General features: G+C 44.9%; 1 protein-coding gene across 1 annotated transcript in view; it reads right to left on the minus strand.

Annotated features, from left to right (window-relative positions):
• Positions 1-17,731, minus strand: part of LOC124550560 (DNA primase small subunit) — a 91,629-nt gene that overhangs the window by 20,542 nt on the left and 53,356 nt on the right. Inside the window, exon 5 of the mRNA XM_047125321.1 lies at positions 2,932-3,139. Coding sequence (XP_046981277.1) covers positions 2,932-3,139 — 208 coding nt within the window. The remainder of the gene's footprint in view (positions 1-2,931; positions 3,140-17,731) is intronic.

The raw sequence follows: 17,731 nt of genomic DNA on the forward strand, positions 1-17,731 counted from the left end.
AAAGGATGTGTGTTTGCACTATCATCTGACAGCCTGAACAGGGAACATTTAAATTACTTTGATTGTCTTCTTTTCAATATTCTGAAAACTACAGTAGCACTGGTAGCTCTTATACCCCCTGAACGTTTGATCTTTGTATAGTGATCCTGAAATGTATATACTGGAACTAGATAACACATATACTTCTCATCAGGTACCTGACCGTAAACTGAACTTTCTACTGGTCCTTGAGATTCGACATTCTATTTTGTCTGCAAGTTAGTTATTTTGTTTCCAACTTCACTTCGTTTTCTATTTGTGTCTCATTTTTAGTATCAATGGTAATGTTAATATTGTTGATGTAACATCACTATTATCACACCCCCCACCCCCTTTTTTGTGCATGCTATTGGTCAGAGTTTGAACAAACATATGAAAACATCGTGAGAAAAACAAGTCTGAACATAAATGCAGAGGGAAGTCAAGCTACAGATTGCACTGTTCCATATGACCACAAGTGGCTCTTGTGCAATGTCTTCAATATTTTGCATGTTGGAAGAGTACAAATATCTATCCTGTCCCAGTCAGATTGAAGCTACCTCTATGCATCTTTGCTCCAGCGAGTTAGCATTGCTGATGGGGAAGAACCATTGTATTAGAATGGTGTGGCTTCAAGCCTGCCATTCGCTTTGGTCTGTGAGTGGGTCTAGCTTGAGCTTTCAGAATGACAGGATTATAAGTGTGAGTTTTGGGTAGAAAAAGTTAATTTGTAGAACTGAGGATATTTAGAAAGTCTGAGAATGACTCTTACATTAAAGGCAACCTTCAAGAATCTACTAGCAATGGGGAATTCAATTCATATTGTGTTAAGTGAATGAAAGAGGCTGCAGAGTGAGAATGACTAGGTTTGTGGGAACAGTTTTGCTTGTATTTGAAAGATAATAAATCGTGTGCCATCAAACAAGTCTGAACTTCACTTAACCTCATTATATTAACAACAGTAGTTTGGTGAGAATTATGATCAGAAGTACTGCATTATAGTTAGGGCATGTGTAAGCAGGCACACAGTAGCAAACTTTCTCCATCTGGCATGAATACCCAGGGTTTAGGTTTGCCCTCCATGCTGTTGTAACCATCTAGTTTGATTGCCTACTAAAACTCATACGGCCAAAAGTATGCAAGTTGGCTTAATAAACAGGACAAGTGACTTACAAAGAATCTGTTCTGGTCAGAACAGTGCTCTACGTACCTTGAGTGCACGACGTGGGAGATAAGTGAACTTGAATGTGGGCAAATTGTTGGGACTCTCATGATGGGTACTACTGCACGCAAGGGAGCAGAAATGTTTCGTGTTTCAAGACACAACATGTCAAAGATTTATGCTGCACACACAGAGAAAGTTGAAAAATATCATTCACCAAGACACACTGCAGACAAAAGTGTGTGAGATGAGTGATCGTGACACAAATGGTTATGGAAGAGGACTGTGACAAAAAATAAGGGGACGACAACTGCAAAAGTCACTGTGGAACTGAATGCTGCACTCACAAACCACATTAGCAGCAAAACACGAAGGGAGCATTAAAATTAGGTAATTGCAGAGCAAGCTGGAATTCCAAAACTACTTATCAGTGACGTAACTGCCTTAACAAGTAAATGTGGTGCTGAAGCCATAAAACCTGGAATATAGAGTAATGGAAGAAAGTATTTTCGTTGGATGAGTTTTGTTTCACATGGTTTCAAACTTTTTGCTGAGGCTGCATCCCAAGAGTGAAACATGATGAGGATTTGGTGATGATTTGGGCAGCCAGATCGAGGTATTTCATTGGCCCCACAGTTACCCTCAAACACCACGTTATTGCCAAGGACTATGTGAGCATTTTACCCTGACCATTTATATCCCTGATTCAGTGTCCCAAATAATGCTGTGTTCCAAGACGACACAGCACCTTTTCGTAAATATCACATTGTCCACGACAGGTTTTGTAAACAAGAGGATGAACTGCCACATCTCCCATGGCCACTGCAGTCACCCAATCTCAATAATATTACACCTTGTGGTCTGTTTTGGAGAGAAGGGTGCACAATCACTATCCGCCTCCATCACTGTTACCTGAACTTGCCATTATTTTGCAAGGAAAAAAAAAAAAAAGATATACGAGTCCCTCAAAAAGTATACATTACCTATATGTATCCATTCCAAGATGAATGGAACCTGGTTTGGATGCCAACAGGCTTCCTATACCGTATTATGCATGGTAACGTGTTGTGCTTTTGGTGATTCCATATTTTTGTCCACCCCAGTACACTGACATTTGGAGACAATCTATTTTCCAGCTCATCTCCTTCCATAATTTAAGTTACTTAACAGCCTTACTTTCCCTTGCACCTCCTCTTTTTCAGTCAATGCAGGGGTACTGCATCACCTACTGAATGATATTATGGACTTAAGAATAATAGTGAAAATAGATTTTAGAACACACACACACACACACACACACACACACACACACACACACACGTTCCCTAAATCTCATCAACTAACAACAAATTATGGCTAGTGCTCACTTGCGTCTGCAAGGTACAAAAGGGAAGTATGCACCCTCCTCCCTCACACACCATAGCATCTGAAGTACACGGATTTTTATCATTACAGAATTATCACACACTCCTAAAAATGAGTGGATGGCCATCAATTTTCTAGGATGTAATAAATTTATGATTCGCTATAAAATATAGTTCTTGTGACATAACATCTCACAACTGACCAAATCATTGATATTAAATATGGTAATATTAAAGTCTTAATTACTTTTTATTATTTCAAATTTTTATTCCAAACCACTTGCTCTCTGTTGCTTCCTGGAATACTACACTTACAAAAGAGTAAATTAGATTAAACAAATTACATATTAAGTTTTTGTACATCTAGGCTACACTTATAATAATTACCTGCTCCTGCTGTTGTTTGATGTACTTTGTGAAAGCATCCCAACGTTCCCGGGAAGTAGACAATTTTTGAAATTCCTTCTCCACATCCTGCCTCATCTGTTCATCCAGAATTGCTAAAAATTTTCTTATGGCTTCTGGTGGACCCAGGATATCTTGTTCATCAATACATATCTCCATGAACTGTTGTTCAATGAAAGTTATAGCACGCCTAAAAATATACAATGTCACTGGCACCTATAATAAATATTTCTTCGGAAATTTTCATTAATATTTTAGAAAGTTATACTTTATTGATAACTAACAAATTTACAAAGATCTTGGCAGTATGAACCCACTGATCAGTATGATGTTGCATCCCCCTCAGGCCCGAATGCAATTAACACTGTAACATAGGAAGTTGCTCAATTTTTCCAGGAATGCTCCAAAGGAATAGAGGGAATGAGTCATCAGGAAATTGTTCAGTTTCGACTTGAAACTGCATGGATTACTGCTAAAATTCTTTAATTCTTATGATAACTTACTGAAAGTGGAAGCAGCAAAAACACACAATCTTTCTGCATGAAGGTCAATGAGATGTGATCCAAATTGGATATCTGCCTATTATTAAATGAGTGAAAGCTGCTAAAACTTGGAAATAAGCATGTACTGTTAACATTGGAAGACATTAATGAAAATACTTATGAGAGGAATCCCAATCTCCTAAACACGGGTTGACAAGGGGTTGGCAAATGTACCCCACTAATTACTCAAACTTCCTGTTTCTCAGCCAAAAATAGCATTTGCAACTAGGAAAAGCTATCCCAGAATATACTGCCACATGCCATAAGCAGCTAAAAATAAGAAACTTCCTGGCAGATTAAAACCGTGTGCCAGACCGAGACTCGAACTTGAGACCTTTGCCTTTCGCGGGCAAGTGCTCTACCAAATGAGCTACCCAAGCACGACTCACGCCCCATCGTCACAGCTTTACTTCTGCCAGTACCTCATCTCCTACCTTGGTAGAGCACTTGCCTGCGAAAGGCAAAGGTCCCGAGTTCAAGTCTCAGTCCAGCACACAGTTCTAATCTGCCAGGAAGTTTCATATCAGTGCACACTCCACTGCAGAGTGAAAATGTCATTCTGGAAACATCCCCCAGGCTGTGGCTACGCCATGTCTCCGCAGTATCCTTTCTTTCAGGAGTGCTAGTTCTGCAAGGTTTGCAGGAGAGCTTCTGTAAAGTTTGGAAGGTAGGAGACAAGGTAATGGCAGAAGTAAAGCTGTGATGACGTGGCTTGAGTCGTGCTTGGGTAGCTCAATTGGTAGAGCACTTGCGCGCGAAAGGCAAAGGTCCTGAGTTCGAGTCTCAGTCCAGCACAAGGTTTTAATCTGCCAGGAAGTTTCATATCAGTGCACACTCCACTGCAGAGTGAAAATGTCATTCTGGAAACATCCCCCAGGCTGTGGCTACGCCATGTCTCCGCAGTATCCTTTCTTTCAGGAGTGCTAGTTCTGCAAGGTTTGCAGGAGAGCTTCTGTAAAGTTTGGAAGGTAGGAGACAAGGTAATGGCAGAAGTAAAGCTGTGATGACGTGGCTTGAGTCGTGCTTGGGTAGCTCAATTGGTAGAGCACTTGCGCGCGAAAGGCAAAGGTCCTGAGTTCGAGTCTCAGTCCAGCACAAAGTTTTAATCTGCCAGGAAGTTTCATATCAGTGCACACTCCACTGCAGAGTGAAAATGTCATTCTGGAAACATCCCCCAGGCTGTGGCTACGCCATGTCTCCGCAGTATCCTTTCTTTCAGGAGTGCTAGTTCTGCAAGGTTTGCAGGAGAGCTTCTGTAAAGTTTGGAAGGTAGGAGACAAGGTACTGGCAGAAGTAAAGCTGTGATGACGGGGCGTGAGTCGTGCTTGGGTAGCTCAATTGGTAGAGCACTTGCGCGCGAAAGGCAAAGGTCCTGAGTTCGAGTCTCAGTCCAGCACAAAGTTTTAATCTGCCAGGAAGTTTCATATTAGCGCACATTCCGCTGCAGAGTGAAAATGTCATTCCAGCTAAAAATAAGCTAAGTAGATTAATTTTCATGTTGGATTATCACGTACTGCAGATAGTGTTCTAATAGTAAATTAGTGGTATTCCATTTCTGAACAAGACTCTGAACATGAGCTTTCCATGACAGCGTACCATCTATCTGAGCACCTAGGAAATTGGAATGTTCAGACTCACTAATCCTATGCTCATTTTTTGAAATCAAAATATAAGTTTCAGTTGAACTGTGTGTTGGAAACTGAAAAGTGAGTCATACTGTGATTTAGCATTAATTTATTTTCTACAAGCCATGATATGTCTTGAACGGCATTATTTGATGCATCTTCTATGTTACATTCAACATCCTTCACTAGCAGTGGTCTCAGCACTGACCTGTGCGGCACCCTCTACTTAACTGTGTCCCAGTCAGACTCCATATCATAGTGGTTCTCATTACTGTGGAGAGTGGCCTTTTGCTTCTACTCTTAAGGTATGAGACTGTAGCATACGCAGGGCAGGAACACTGATAGTCAGCCTTCCCAGCACAACACCTGTGTCATGCAGGCTGCTGGCCCTTCACCGATAAGTGGTCCATCTCGGAAGGCAGTTACACACCTCGTTAGAACATCGTGTGTTTGGGTTTGGTGCTGATTTCACACTGACTATTTACAGGATTAATGCTAGCAGGCACCCCAAGGAATCATCAGTCATAGGCAGTATGCGCAGCAATTACAGCGGCGTTGCTAGTGGGGATGAGCTTGCATCTGTGGGTCGCATGACCATCAAGAGCCTGCGGGTACTCCTCTGGTGTAGTGTAGTTAAGTTGCAGCACAACCTCCAGTAACCAGTTGCAGTCACAGCTGTGCTCCAGGCCACTTGAGCCAGATACTGTCAGCAACCCATGAGCTGGAGCATCTGCCAAGTCTGCAGCACACTGTATAGCTCTGCTATGACGCCCAGCAGCTAATGGCAATCTTCCGGGGGACTCCATGCAACTGTGTACTTGTACTTCAGTGATTATTGTACCTAATTTTCTTTGGACTTTGGTTTGTACTTTCCTGATATCACTGACAATCACTTCTGTTATTATTGTCTAATGCAGAACTTTACTTTTCTGTGGTGAGGCTGCGGTGAGTATAGATTCTTAAACTATCTGTAGAATCATCAATAATTTATGTACAGTTAAAGACTAGAGATCAAGCCAATGACACAAAAGTGAAGACGGCGATTATTGGTTTTTGGTTGTTTTCCACTGTGTCAAAGGGTGGCCAGTGGTAGCTGATGCCCCAGTGGCTCATTGGATGTTAGTTTGACCTTTGGGTCATCAGGTGGCGGCTGGATCCCCTGTCAAATGAGTGTTGAGCAGAGCAGCCTCACAGCAGATGATGACACTATGTGGATATCAACTCTTATGACTCACTGATTTGATGACTTGCCTGGCAGCGCAGTCAGAATTCATGTGCACCAAGGGGGGTTTGTCGTGATGTAGCTGCTACAAATGTCACATATGCTACATGCTGAAGTGTGTCTGGTTGTTAACTAGCTGGGGATTAATTGGCAGGTGGGTGGCATGGTGCAATGTTGTGACAACATATTGCTGCAAGTGGTTCTTTACAGCGTCGAGTCCTTTAGCCTAGTCCCATGCTGTTACATTCCTCTCTTCTTTGAAAAATTCAGGACTCCAAATTCTTTCCATTTCTGTACCTGGAGCTAGTCAATTCTTTTTAGTTCCGATTGGACACATTTGGCTGGTCTTTGGCTCTCAACATCTATACGAGTTCTTCTGTAGTACTTAACAGCTAAAACAGATACTGACATACAATTAAAACTTTCCACAGTTTATATGGTTTCAATCATTGGCTGTCCCTGAAAATTAGCAGTAGACCTGCTAGTAAGTAGCAGGATAGCTGAGATGTGTAACCACAAGTACACTTTACAAATGGTCTCCCCTGCCAATTCCTATAGTTCTCTTCAAGCTGTCCCACTGGATGGTTGGTTAGTTTGGAGTGAAAGGGACTGAACTGCAAGATCATCAGTCCTTCATCCATTAAGTGCTAAACCAGGTGTAGTCGTCAAAAGTAGGAGGTGAAAGGCAAATCGTGGAAAGCCTGTGTGTAGCCAACACAATAAAAAGCAGAAGTAAAGCCAAGGAAAAAGACAGCACAAATAAGTTGTAGGTGGCGTCAAGGGGGGGGGGGGGGGGGGGGGGGAAGAGGGGTGCCCCTGCAACCCCATAGGCAGTCAATGGCACCAAAAAGCCCTTCCTTAATGGGATGGATAGAGACCACCTTTGCAGGACACAAGTCAGCTGAGTTGGTGTCATCTGCTAGCACTAGAGGGAGCTTATCAGGAAGATTAAGATGCCGCCTCAAAGCAGCCAAACTATTGCAGTCTATGAGCAAGTGGACGATTGCCGCACGGGCTTGGTATCAGCAGTGAGGGAGATCCTCATGCTTGAGAATGTGACCATGGATCAGCCAAATGTGACCACTGTGGAGTCTACAGAGGACGGTGGATTCCCTGTAAGAAGCAAGATGGGAAGAATGCCACATGGTCATGGTCTCCTTTATTGTCCTCAGTTTGTTTGGGGATATCAGGGCAGACCATTCTGAGTTCCAGACTTCCAGCTATCAATGGCGTATAAATGAGCAAAGGTTCGGTTCTGGGACCCCCATTTCCAGAATTAGCATCCTGGTGGCCAGCTTGGCCAAATCCCAACATGACAGGGGATCCAAAGGAAAATAACTGGCCACTCAGCTTGATGGAGGCCAGAGACAAGATTCTGGATAGCTCCAACCAGTGGGTGTGGAGTGTAGCACTTATCTATAGCCTGAAGGCTGCTAAGGGAGTCACTACAGAGTAGGGATACTCTTGCCAGTGCAGGAACGAACATGGCTAAGGATGAATTTAATGGCCATCAATTCAACAGTGAAGACACTGCAGCTGTGTGGCAGAGAGTGGAGTTCACTACACTGTGCATGTGTGTATGCAAAACCTCTTCATCCGTAGACTGTTGAGCCATCAGTGAACACTGCTTCCCAACAAGGGTACTTCTCTATGACAGCCAAGAACAAGTGGCGAAAAATCATGGGGTCAGCGGAATATTTTGGACCAAGGAGACTTTGAGGCAAATCTGAGGTCAGGGCACAAGCCATGGGGTGGCTTGCCGGGCGGGGGGCGCTGGCACGTCGGTGGACGCACGGACGTACGCACGGGATTCTGGCTTTCGCGGTCAACGGTTGCCTCGTTGGGGGAGGGGGGGTGGATTTGGGTTTTGGGGGGGGAGGGTGGGGACTCATTCCGGTCCCGGGAGCGGAGGGACTTGCCTTGGGGGGAAGAAGGGACGGGTGTGCACTTGCGCGCGCACGCAACTCCGTCCGCGCGTGTGAAGACGCGGGCGGACATATACAGAGGCAAAGAGTTTCGGCCAAACTCCTTGCCTTTACAAATGTCTGCTTGTGTCTGTGTATGTGCGGATGGATATGTGTGTGTGTGCGTGAGTGTATACCTGTCCTTTTTTCCCCTAAGGTAAGTCTTTCCGCTCCCGGGATTGGAATGACTCCTTACCCTCTCCCTTAAAACCCACATCCTTTCGTCTTTCCCTCTCCTTCCCTCTTTCCTGATGAAGCAACCGTTGGTTGCGAAAGCTTGAATTTTGTATGTATGTTTGTGTGTCTATCGACCTGCCAGCGCTTTCGTTTGGTAAGTCACATCATCTTTGTTTTTAGATATATTTTCCCCACGTGGATTGTTTCCACAACTTCTTCACTTTTGAAGGCCAGACATACCAACAATTAAAGGGAACAGCCATGGGTACCAGGATGGCCCCCTTGTACGCCAACCTATTCATCGGTCGCTTAGAGGAAGCCTTCTTGGTTACCCAGGCCTGCCAACCAAAAGTTTGGTACAGATTTAATGATGACATCTTCATGATCTGGACTCACAGTGAAGAAGAACTCCAGAATTTCCTCTCCAACCTCAACTCCTTTGGTTCCATCAGATTCACCTGGTGCTACTCCAAATCCCATGCCACTTTCCTTGACGTTGACCTCCATCTGTCCAATGGCCAGCTTCACACGTCCGTCCACATCAAACCCACCAACAAGCAACAGTACCTCCATTATGACAGCTGCCACCCATTCCACATCAAACGGTCCCTTCCCTACAGCCTAGGTCTTCGTGGCAAACGAATCTGCTCCAGTCCGGAATCCCTGAACCATTACACCAACAATCTGAAAACAGCTTTCGCATCCCGCAACTACCCTCCCGACCTGGTACAGAAGCAAATACCCAGAGCCACTTCCTCATCCCCTCAAGCCCAGAACCTCCCACAGAAGAACCACAAAACTGCCCCACTTGTGACAGGATACTTTCCGGGACTGGATCAGACTCTGAATGTGGCTCTCCAGCAGGGATACAACTTCCTCAAATCCTGCCCTGAAATGAGATCCATCCTTCATGAAATCTTCCCCACTCCACCAAGAGTGTCTTTCCGCCGTCCACCTAACCTTCATAACCTCTTAGTTCATCCCTATGAAATCCCCAAACCACCTTCCCTACCCTCTGGCTCCTACCCTTGCAACCGCCCCCAGTGTAAAATCTGTCCATGCACCCTCCCACCACCACCTACTCCAGTCCTATAACCCGGAAGGTGTACACGATCAAAGGCAGAGCCACGTGTGATAGCACCCACGTGATTTACCAACTGACCTGCCTACACTGTGAAGCTTTCTATGTGGGAGTGACCAGCAACAAACTGTCCATTCGCATGAATGGACACAGGCAGACAGTGTTTGTTGGTAATGAGGATCACCCTGTGGCTAAATATGCCTTGGTGCACGGCCAGCACATCTTGACACAGTGTTACACCGTCCGGGTTATCTGGATACTTCCCACTAACACCAACCTGTCAGAACTCCGGAGATGGGAACTTGCCCTTCAGTATATCCTCTCTTCTCGTTATCCGCCAGGCCTCAAAGTCCGCTAATTTCAAGTTGCCGCCGCTCATACCTCACCTGTCTTTCAACAACATCTTTGCCTCTGTACGTCTGCCTCGACTGACATCTCTGCCGAAACTCTTTGCCTTTACAAATGTCTGCTTGTGCCTGTGTATGTGCGGTTGGATATGTGTGTGTGTGTGTGTGTGTGTGTGTGTGTGTGTGTGTGTGTGTGCTCGCGCGCGCGAGTGTATACCTGTCCTTTTTTCCCCCTAAGGTAAGTCTTTCCGCTCCCGGGATTGGAATGACTCCTTACCCTCTCCCTTAAAGCCCACATCCTTTCGCCTTTCCCTCTCCTTCCCTCTTTCCTGATGAAGCAACCGTTGGTTGCGAAAGCTTGAATTTTGTATGTATGTTTGTGTGTCTATCAACCTGCCAGCGCTTTCGTTTGGTAAGTCACATCATCTTTGTTTTTAGATATATTTTTCCCATGTGGATTGTTTCCCAAAAATAGAAAGAAACATTCCACATGGGAAAAATATATTAAAAAAAAGATTCCATGACTTACCAAACGGGGAAAGCGCTGGTAGACAGACACAATAAAAAACACACGAACACACACACAGAATTTCAAGCTTTCGCAACCAACGGTTGCTTCGTCAGGAGAGAGGGAAGGAGAGGGAAAGACGAAAGGATGTGGGTTTTAAGGGATAGGGTAAGGAGTCATTCCAATCCCGGGAGCGGAAAGACTTAGCTTAGGGGGAAAAAAGGACAGGTATACACTTGCGCACACACACACACATGCGCGCGCGAGTGTATACCTGTCCTTTTTTCCGCCTAAGGTAAGTGTTTCCGCTCCAGGGATTGGAATGACTCCTTACCCTCTCCCTTAAAACCTACATCCTTACGTCTTTCCCTCTCCTTCCCTCTTTCCTGATGAAGCAACTGTTGTTTGCGAAAGCTTGAATTTTGTGTGTATGTTTGTGTTTGTTTTTGTGTGTCTATCAACCTGGCAGCGCTTTCGTTTGGTAAGTCACATCATCTTTGTTTTTTTACATGACTATAGAATTTAATAAAGTGTTAAAAATTTCCGATTTTTCCACTACTTATAAGTACCCTGTACCCTTAACTACATCATTACATTGTCAGAAGAGGCTACAAGTTTTGAAAGAAGAGCTTAACTTGATCTATTTACAAATAAAAATCCATGTTAAAGTCACTACAGTTGCATTTCTGATCATAATTTCCAGAGAATTACTGGTTAAACCTTAAACTTAACTTATCCTGCTTTTTGAGCTCTGCAATAATACCGATGTTCTTACTTAAGCACAAGCACACTACCAGCTACAACCTGTGCTCCTTAATTCTACTCTATAATACTTTCTAACACTCCATTTTTGTCACAATTCCTTAATACCTAATTTTCCTATATGCTTTACACTGATTCTGACAGTTGTCTTGGGTAGATTCCCTGCTATCATTCTGACTGAACGATGACGCTATGGCGAAAGGCCCATCTTGCATTAGTGGTATCTCAGCATCTTGCTACACTGATTTAATTAAGTGTTGCATGCTGGAAAGACAAAAAACCCAAACCACGAGATTCTGTTGCAACACTGAATATACTTTAGTTCAGCAGTACTGTGCCACAGTTTACAACTACCTCATTTGACACCAGAATAAGTAGAAGGAATGCGGCACAGAAACCGAAAGTAAGAGAAAAGCTCTGAAAGCAACTCCGGCGTTCTGTGGATGTTAAACCACATTCCTACTAGGGCAGACCCTTGGAAGACTCTTTAGTTCATAATTAAGATAACATCACTATTTACAATAAATTATGCCTTCAATCATCTACTATCTACATTGGCCTGAACTTCCCTGGTACCCACAGATTTCCACATCTCAACCAAGCATTTTTCTTACATCGCCTGGCTTAATGTCCTCCTTGCTGGCACATGGAGTTACATAGCTTGGTAAATTACACTGCATACATATAACCAGTTTCATTGGTTCATCCCTTGGGCACTTCCCAGGTATCAAAACTGAACCTATACCTGATGTAAAGAAATAGGACAGCAGGAAGAGGACAAACCCGAGAAGAACAGATACAAAGACTCCATGAGTGGTTACATAATGTACGTGCTGCTACTTATTTGTATTGCTGACAACCATAGCATCTTCGTCAACCCTGCTTCTGACTACTTGTAAAGGGTGTTGGTGTGCTCTGGTGGAAGATGGTGGGTTGTGATGAGTCAGAAACCATTTGAAGGCAGTAAAATCCCTTTATTTCTCCAATAGTTTGTATGACAAGATCAAGTCCACTTCTGGCAACACTGGAAGGTAAGCCTCCATCCGCAGAGTGAGCCTCTATCTGCAGAACCACCAGTGAAGCATTGTAGGAGGTCATCAGAAGTTGCTGTGATAAAAGCAGCCCAGGCATGGAACAACCTTGCATATACAACATCCCCAGTTGGTGGTCAATCTACATCGGGAGTGATGCGGCAGGGTGACAGTCTACTGAAGACAAGACAGCTGACTAGCAGTGACTAAGTGCCTAGAATGGCTCCACCTCAACTCATGGTCCACCAGGCAGCAGCTGGACTTTATGGCAAGCGGCTCGTATAAGATGGTGGTGGAATGTACATTGTGACCGATACCATTTCTGTGTGTATTTTTGGAGCTTATGGACACTAAACAGCGAGGTTATCAGTGCCCTTACACACATCAAAAGAAACAAATGGGGATAAAATTATGAAAAAATTATCATATGCGCTAAGACAGAGAAAGAGTAAAAGGTGCAATACAGGAGATTAAAATGACAGAAGAGCTACAAGAAACATACAAGCAGAATGAGATTTTCACTCTGCAGCGGAGTGTGCGCTGATATGAAACTTCCTGGCAGATTAAAACTGTGTGCCCGACCGAGACTCGAACTCAGGACCTTTGCCTTTCGCGGCCAAGTGCTCTACCATCTGAGCTACTGAAGCACGACTCACGCCCGGTACTCACAGCTTTAGAGCACTTGCCCGCGAAAGGCAAAGGTCCCGAGTTCGAGTCTCGGTCGGGCACACAGTTTTAATCTGCCAGGAAGTTTCAACATACAAGCAAATGTCACTGGCTGACCACTTACAAAAAACATAGGTGAACCAGGTCTCCCTGTTAACACATTAAAACCATCTCCCTAAAATATTGAGAACAATGTTGAACAATCCAAAAAACTTTAAAACTCTAATCACATTTGTTTGAACGTTAATTAAAATAGAGGGCACATTCATTGGCACATCCACTGCGGCCCACTGGTCAGAAAATAAAATACAGTCCAACACAACATGGGGCACGGTGATTTGTATGCCACAACCACCACACATTGGAGGGTCCTCTCACCAGAGTGAGGAGCCATGTGTTGTAGGGCTGTGGCCTATGTGAAGATGAGTAAGGAGGTCCTCATCCTGTCGACGTGGCTGGAAGGAGGTACGCCATGGCCGCGTTGTGGACTTCATTAGACGGAGCTTAATTTTCTGTCACCTCCAGCTGCTCATCCTTCCACTGACGCAAGACTCTGGATCTCAACAGCGATACTATAGCTTGCATGGGGATGGCACACTGAAATGACTGAGGATCACAACAAGCCTCCTTGGCTGCTAGATCTGCCCTTTCATTCCCCACAATACCCAACAGAAAGACACCTCCTTCCCAAGTCATCATAACTGGAGGAGGGCATCTTGGGTATTCTGGACTGCTTTATCTGATGGGTACAAACGTTGTATAGAGTAAAGGGCATTCAGAGAATCAGAAAAGATAAGAAATTCAGCACTGGAAGACTGCCTCATCTGCTCCAGTGACTGCAATACTGCATATAATTTGCGTTGAAGACAGTAAGGTCTTGAGGTAGCTGGACCTTGAGGGGACAATCTGGGAAAACAATAGAACAACCAACAGAGGCCTCCTGTTTAGACCCATCCATAAAGACAGCTACATAGCTGTGGTGCTCATATCAAATGTCAGAACAAAATCACATTAAAAGCAGAAGCAGGAGTGCAAAATCCTATTCTGCACTAAAGCTAAAATCACCCTGGGCTGCTGCAGCAACCATGGTGGCTGGCAGTTAAAAACCCTGTATTTGTAGCTGTACGTGCTCCACACCAAGTGATGCCAGCACATACTGCATGCAGATCCCAAAGAACGGCGGTGTGGTTCATGGGCAATTGGAGAAAAGGCATTCAAGAGGTGGACGAGCAACAGTGTGGTATGCAGGTGAATTTGAAGTTGTGAGGAACTTGCATGGCTGATGCACCATGAAGAACTGCTGCTGGATGGTGAGTGGCAGCTCTCCAGGCTCAGCACAGAGACTGGGTGTGGGGTTGGTACTGTGGCTAGCCTAATCCCCCCATGGTGGTCAGCATCAATAGTGTTCAGGTAGGATGACCTTGCTACGTTGTGCAGCCATTAGTCTAAACTGGAGCAGATGCACCCTGTATGCTCCCCAGGACCTGTGACTAAGGCACTTGATGATATCTAGTGCCTTCAGGGTTCTCACTTTCAGGCCTCTTAGGTGTGGTAACCACGACAGTTTGGAGTCAAAAATGAGCCCCAAAAATCTCGCAGAGTTTGTAAAATGTAGAATAGTGTCCCTCATATGCAAGTCAGGTAAACTGAAAATATGACAAGAACGATGCATACACGCACTGTGCTGTGGTTACAACTGATGGGTCAGTATTGCAACACTGAAGGAGGAATATAAAACAGCAAGATCGTCCCACAAATAACGAGCACAGTTCAATACTCTTTACTGTAGACATGATACTGGCAAAGAGGGTAACACTTAAAACACTGCTAAAAACAATCGAACAGTGTGTCACCAACTGGGGTTCTAAAAAACCGCTGAGGTAGGAAAGACCATATGAAGAAGGAGAGGTTGCCAACAAAGCCCCACTGATGCAGTTGTGCGAGAATACTGTGTCTCTAAGTAGTGTCATACATCTTACTGATATCAAAGAATATGCCAACAAAGAGCTGCTTACATATGAAAGACTGCCGAATTACTGCCTCTAGCAGGGTCAGGTTGTCGACAATGTAATACTGGATTTGGTTGTAACTGAGTGCAGTGTCACAAGTCTCTGACAGGGCTGATTCCGGCTCCCACATGGACAAAGGGTAGTTTTAAGACTCACAACTGTTAGATCTGAAGTCCAGCTTGCCCCTCTCTACACTCGCACAGTAGTGGTAAAATGCTTGATCCAGGCTGGAATTGGCAATAGTTTTCGCAAAATGCTCTGTCAGCGTCTGAGTGATGTCTCTGGGCAGTGTTTGGAGACATCCCTGTTTCAACACTTTTTACTGGAAATCCTCCAGATGGCATCCCATACTTTCGTAGAACAAATTGAAACTGTTGATGGAGTCCGGGAACATTTGCTGTGACCTTTTCTTGCTCTCCTTAATTATGCATCGAGCCTTGGCTCTTGTGACTCAAAAGACTATGAGGTGGTCTGCTGTAGGGCAGCATTTAAATCACTGAAGAGCCGCATGGATGTCCTGGATTGCAGAACAGCACTCATCTGTCCTCCAAGGTACAGGTTGCCTCTTAAGACGACCTGAGGACTTTGAGATGGAAAAGTCGGCGGCATGATGGATCACTCGTATGGTGTGGTCCACCCCTCCCTGAATGCTATCATGGTGTTCAAACACGGCCAGCAGGATGGACAGTGTCCAGTTAGCCTTGCTGATCATCAATTTTGGTGGCTTCTCTTCAGGGAATGCTTCATCCAGTGGGTGAATGAGGAGTAGGAAGTAGTCACTGGAATGATGGTCGTCAATGACCTCACAATGAACAGTGTCTGCGACAACTGGAGAGCAGAAAGAGAGGCTGATGGCTGAGAATGATCCAGTAGCAGTGTAGAAATGGGTGTGGTTACCTGTAATGAGGACGCAAAAGCTCCTGAGACATCATGAGGCTCTCCAAAACCCGACCCCGAGGGCAAGTAGAGGTCGAGCCTCACAACACATTATGGGTTCTGAAGTCTTCCACAGGAAAAATGGCCACAAGAGTTGTTCCCTAACATCTATGAGAGCCTCAGAGTCTATTGCACCTTGTGGAGGTAGATACAGCAAGCATACAATGATCCTCTAACACACATGAATTTCAACAGCAACTGCTCGCAGGTCAGTAACCAGGGGGAGAGCAGAGGAGTGATGTGCATCACTGACATATACAGCAACTCTTCCCTTGGCTCTGTGTCCATATTCAGGTCATCCTTTCGGTGAAGGATACAGCCCTGAGGTACAGGAGTGTCAGTGGCTTTAAAATGTGTTTCTCGTAAACACAGGCACAGGGGAAGGGTTCCTATGCTAGGAGTTTCAATTCCTCCACATGTGTCCTGAACCCATTAATGTTCCACTGTATAATGAGGGGCCATCTATCACGGTGGTTGCACTTTCATCCTGTCTTTCTGCTGGAATGGGGAACCCGTAATGAGTGGGGGCTCACTCTTGGGATGAGATGATTGATCCAGTCTGACACTGAGGTCCATTAGCTCTGCCGAAGAATCAAGAGAGACGCAAGTTAGGATGATGTCGACATCACTGGACTGTTTACTTCCCAACTCCATCAGTGGTGGACACTTGGCTCTTGATTTTCTGCCCTGGGTAGGCTTTGAGACACAACCACAGCAGTGCTGGACAGTGGACCATACATAACTTTTGGAGGAGCAGGGAGCTCCACAACGTTAGTGACCTGAGGGGTAGGCTTTGAGACAACCACAGCAGTGCTGGACAGTGGACCAAACATAACTTTTGGAGGAGCAGGGAGCTCCACAACGTTAGTGACCTGAGACTTGTCTGATGTTTTGTGAGGAAGTGTTGGATTTGAAGGAACTGCAGGTGCACAAGAGCACTGGCAAACGCAGGTACTATTGCCGACACTAGTGACCTCCATTTAGGGAGCAGAATCAATTTCCTGAATTGGCTATTTAAGAACAGACGCAAAGGAGGTAGTAAAATTTGGGGGGCCACATGGCCTTACAGATCTTTTTGACCTCACCATACATGATACACTTAGTTGCTTTGACCTGCTAGATCTTCCTTTCTTCAACGAAGATACTGCAGTCCCTAGTCAAGACACTGTGATTCTAGCCTCAACGTGCTCTGGTAGTTTTTTACTGCTAAAATTCAATACAAAAGAATCCGATTTCATGAGATCACCATCCACCTGTTCCATAATGTTTTGTATATCAACAATGCCTTCCTGGGGCCATTCAGCTTTCAGTTCTTCTTGGCGAATGTCAGGAATCCTGGGGTCACCAAGCCCGTAGCCAGCAAACGAATGCTGAGCCCCTGATAGTACAGATGCCATTTCAATGATTTGTCATCCCCCCCCCCCCCCCCTCAAAGGTTTTAGAGTGCAAAACATCTAAGGTCATAAGCGCCCAGTAAAGGACCATAGAATGCTGGGACCGCGAAGGTAAAAAACTGTTGTGAGGTCCAATATGAAAAGGAAGAAAAAACAAATAAACGAATCTAAAACATCAAGTCGTTACGGAAGAGTATCTAAAAGATGTCGACAAGACACTGGAGTCACCAGGTAGAAATCAAATCTCTTTTGTCATATTACTGCATTTTAAAAAATGCGAGCCACAGCTCGCACGTCATCTGCTAAAATGTCCGCCAACGCGGTCGGCAGCCCAAACCTGAGACGTAAGTGGCTAAAACAGGGGCACAGGATCAGGAAATGTCTGACTGTTAATGGCTGGTTACAGAAAGGACAGCTGGGTGCAGGGTCGCCACTCAACAAGTGGCGTTGACTAAAGCGGCAGTGCCCTATTCGCAACCGAGCTTACATTACTTCCTCACAGCGAGACAGTCGGGAAG

The sequence above is a fragment of the Schistocerca americana genome, chromosome 1, assembly GCF_021461395.2.
Source record: "Schistocerca americana isolate TAMUIC-IGC-003095 chromosome 1, iqSchAmer2.1, whole genome shotgun sequence".
Classification (NCBI taxonomy): domain Eukaryota; kingdom Metazoa; phylum Arthropoda; class Insecta; order Orthoptera; family Acrididae; genus Schistocerca; species Schistocerca americana.